The following is a 3,316-nucleotide window of genomic DNA, read 5'->3' on the forward strand; positions in this document are numbered from 1 at the left end:
TCAGGCGGGCGAGGCAGGTGGTGATGGTCGCCGGTGGGACGGGGATAACGCCATTGTATGGGGTGATAAGGGCGGTTATGAGGGAGGAGGAAGGGGTGGAGATGATGCATCTGGTGTATGGGAGTAAGTCGGATGATGAAATATTGATGAGGGAGGAGTTGGAGGGGTGGGCGAGGGAGAGGCCGGAGAGATTGAAGGTTTGGTATGTGGTGAGTAAGGTGAGGGAGGGAGTGCTGAGGGAGAAGATTCCGATGGGAGGAGATGAAGAGAGTTTGGCGTTGGTCTGCGGGCCACCGGAAATGGTGAAAGGTGTGGTTTTGCCGTGCTTGGAGAAGATGGGTTATCACGACTCTTGTCTTGTTTTCTGATGATGTGGGATGGAGAGGTGAAGAAGGAAGAGTAGAGCTGCTTGAGAAAGGAAATTAAGAGGTGGAAGAAGAGACCCATCAATGGAGTTCATAGGAGAAAATTCTTTATGTAAATTTTGGCGAGCGAAAATAGGCAATTTTGAAAGTCGGTTCCAGATTTCTGAGTACATATCTAACACCTAAACTTCAATTTTTACATGCATGCCACGGTACATGCTTAAGAAAAGCTGACATGTATGCAAAAAATTGAAGCTAAAGTGTTAGAAATGTATATGCATAAGAAGGCTGGTGCAGTAAAATTACCAGTTATGAAAAATTGACTACAACAATTTCATAATACTCAGATATTTCTTCTGCATAATTCTTCAACATAACAATTAGATGCGCATAAAGGCACATCCAATAAATCATAATAACATTATATAATTACAAAAGATTCTATGATTCAGGCTAAAAGTATTCATCCACATCTAACCTTCACAACATCAATATATCAATGACGAGAAATCAGTTCCATCTATTGATACGGTTTGAGGAAGCTGTCGAAATTTGATCACGCTGCTTCGCCCTGAAAGAACCCGATGGGTTTGTTCTAGCAACATCAACGACTATCATCCAGCCATTAATTATCTGCAGCAAGGATTACATTACTCGTGATTTTCAAAACAAAGATTTACATGCATACCACTCAATTCCTTATGAATTTACATATCTAACAACTAAACTTCCATTTTTACATGCATGCCACCTTGCCTATACATCAAAAGGTGTATTTCACTTTTTATAAGTCAAAATGGTGGTATTATTGATGTGATGTGAATGATTTGGTTAGGTGGTATAAATGCAAAATGAAAAATTTAGGTGTTAGATATGTAAATACGTAGGAATTGGGTCATACAAAAGCAAGCTTTAATGTCTACAATTATGAAAGGTGGAGAAATTTAGCATACCTTCCCATTCATTTCTTTCAGAGCAGCACCCGCTGCTTCCTCTGTTGTATACTCTATGAAAGCATAGCCTTTTGATCTCTTTGATATTTTATCCATTATAACCTTAACTGTAAAAATTATCAACAGCTAAAAATATTAGAAAATGAGTAAAGTGCTAAAATAGTCCTCTGCCTTTTAAAAAGTGAAATAAATTTTACTCTCTAAATTTGGGCTGAAATAATTCTCTATGGGGACTATTTCAACTGATATTAAGAGAATTTGGGCACTAGATTGACACATTTATATACTCTAGGATTAAAATTGCCCCCCCACCCCCTGCAAAGTTTCTGGAGACTACTTGACACTTCCTCTATCAGAAAATCTAAATAAGAGAAGCTCTGTAAGTAATTTTCAGGAGCAAGGGAAGCAATGTACTCACCTTCAACAAGCTCGCCAAAGCCCTCAAATGCTGCACGCAGGGTTTTCTCAGATGTGTAGAAGGATAACCCTGTCAAGTGACAGTAGCGGTAGATATGAAGTTGTCAGGGTTGGAAAGAGAAAATGTCGCAGTGCAAGTAAGAGTAAATAATACATAAAATGATTTACATACATACCACTTAATTCATGTGCATTTACAAATCTAACACCTAAACTTCAATTTTTACTTATTCGGCACCTTATCTGCACATGAAAAGATGTATTTCACTTTTTAAAAGATAAAATAGTGATTGTTGAATCCATATCTTTCGGATCATGACCAAGGGATAGAGCCTAACGTCAAAGGGGCGGGGGGGGGGGGGGGACACTTACCCCCTCTGGGCTCGTGAACTCATTTTATTTCATTAAAAAGCACAGATTACAAGTGGGGATCCAAAAGCCTCTTGAAATGAAAGGGTTCTCCTATTTATAGATAATAGGAGGATTAAAAGTAAATTATAATATTACCCTTACTTTAAAAGGGATTGGTATAGAATATTTTAGTCTTTTGTGTTGGTGTGTGCTGCTGGGTACCTTATCGACTGTTGGATCTGTCATTCTGGAGTTTTTCAGTCTAGTAGAGTTGTCGGGTTCCGGTGGCCGGTCGGAGGAAAAGTTCTCCGTTGGGTCGAAAGGTCCTCCGTTGAAAAAAAAATCGGCCAAGGGTAGCCAAGTCAACGAGAGTAGAGTGAATATTGTTTTGAGATCCGTCCAGACCATTTTTGAGTATGCAGTGATATTTTTTTTATGTGATATGAAAGATTTGGGTGATATAAATGTAAAAAATAGAGTTTAGAAGGAATTGGAAATTAAAACAGCACAACCCTCAAAAACGAAGTCTAAGGAAATTTTAGCCCACGGGCATCTTAAAGAGTTGGATGAGCTTTTAACTTGATTAACACAAAGCTTGAAAAATATTTGAGAACCATTACCCAAAATATCTCTGCAAGGGCCGCATGGACGGACAAAACTCAATTACAGCTTATTGAGAAAAATGGTTGTGAAAGCAAAAAGAACAAAAACAAAACCCAAAATAGAGAATAAAAGTGGGAAAACTCAAAACAGTAGACAAAATTGTGGCTCGGCTAGATAGACTCTCTTACGTAAATAGCCACACAGTCCTATTTTCTCGCAACTCTTCATATTTTGAGAGAAAAATGAAGAGCCAAATAGCAACTATGCTTGAGGACTCTCCTGTTCTGTTGCTGACTCATTCAAGAAGTTCTTCTATTCGATCATTTCTTTGTCAGTATCAATAACTACGATATATTATGTTTACACTGGGGCTTAAGTGTGTGTGCGCGTGTATATATATATTGCCATACTTATTTTGAGTATCTGAATCAATACTCGTATCTTATTAATAAAGCTCCACGATTTCATGTCAAACTTCCAAATATCATTAAGTAGTGCAGTATCCACTACACTAAGAATGTATTTTTACTGAAGTTAGCATCTACTAAGTAGGGTTGTCAAAAAAGCTCGTTGTTCGCAAACAGCTCGTGTTCGGCTCGTTCGTTAAGTAAACGAGCCGAACACGAA

The 3,316-nt window shown here is 38.3% G+C and overlaps 2 protein-coding genes across 2 annotated transcripts in view; one reads left to right on the forward strand and one right to left on the reverse strand.

Annotated features, from left to right (window-relative positions):
* The window catches only part of LOC110019783 (nitrate reductase [NADH]-like), a gene marked incomplete at its 5' end in the record, with an annotated part of 5,718 nt that extends 5,019 nt beyond the window's left edge, over positions 1–699 (forward strand). Inside the window, 1 exon segment of the mRNA XM_020717610.1 lies at positions 1–699. This exon segment is cut by the window's left edge and continues 82 nt beyond it. Coding sequence (XP_020573269.1) covers positions 1–368 — 368 coding nt within the window.
* An 8-nt stretch (positions 700–707) lies between these two features.
* The window catches only part of LOC110019782, a 21,582-nt gene continuing 18,973 nt past the window's right edge, over positions 708–3,316 (reverse strand). Inside the window, exons 7-9 of the mRNA XM_020717609.1 lie at positions 1,737–1,805; positions 1,319–1,425; positions 708–998 (exon numbers count right to left, since the gene is read on the reverse strand). Coding sequence (XP_020573268.1) covers positions 876–998; positions 1,319–1,425; positions 1,737–1,805 — 299 coding nt within the window. The 3' untranslated portion in view covers positions 708–875. The remainder of the gene's footprint in view (positions 999–1,318; positions 1,426–1,736; positions 1,806–3,316) is intronic.

The sequence above is a fragment of the Phalaenopsis equestris genome, unplaced genomic scaffold (genome assembly GCF_001263595.1).
Source record: "Phalaenopsis equestris unplaced genomic scaffold, ASM126359v1 Scaffold000078, whole genome shotgun sequence".
Lineage (NCBI taxonomy): Eukaryota > Viridiplantae > Streptophyta > Magnoliopsida > Asparagales > Orchidaceae > Phalaenopsis > Phalaenopsis equestris.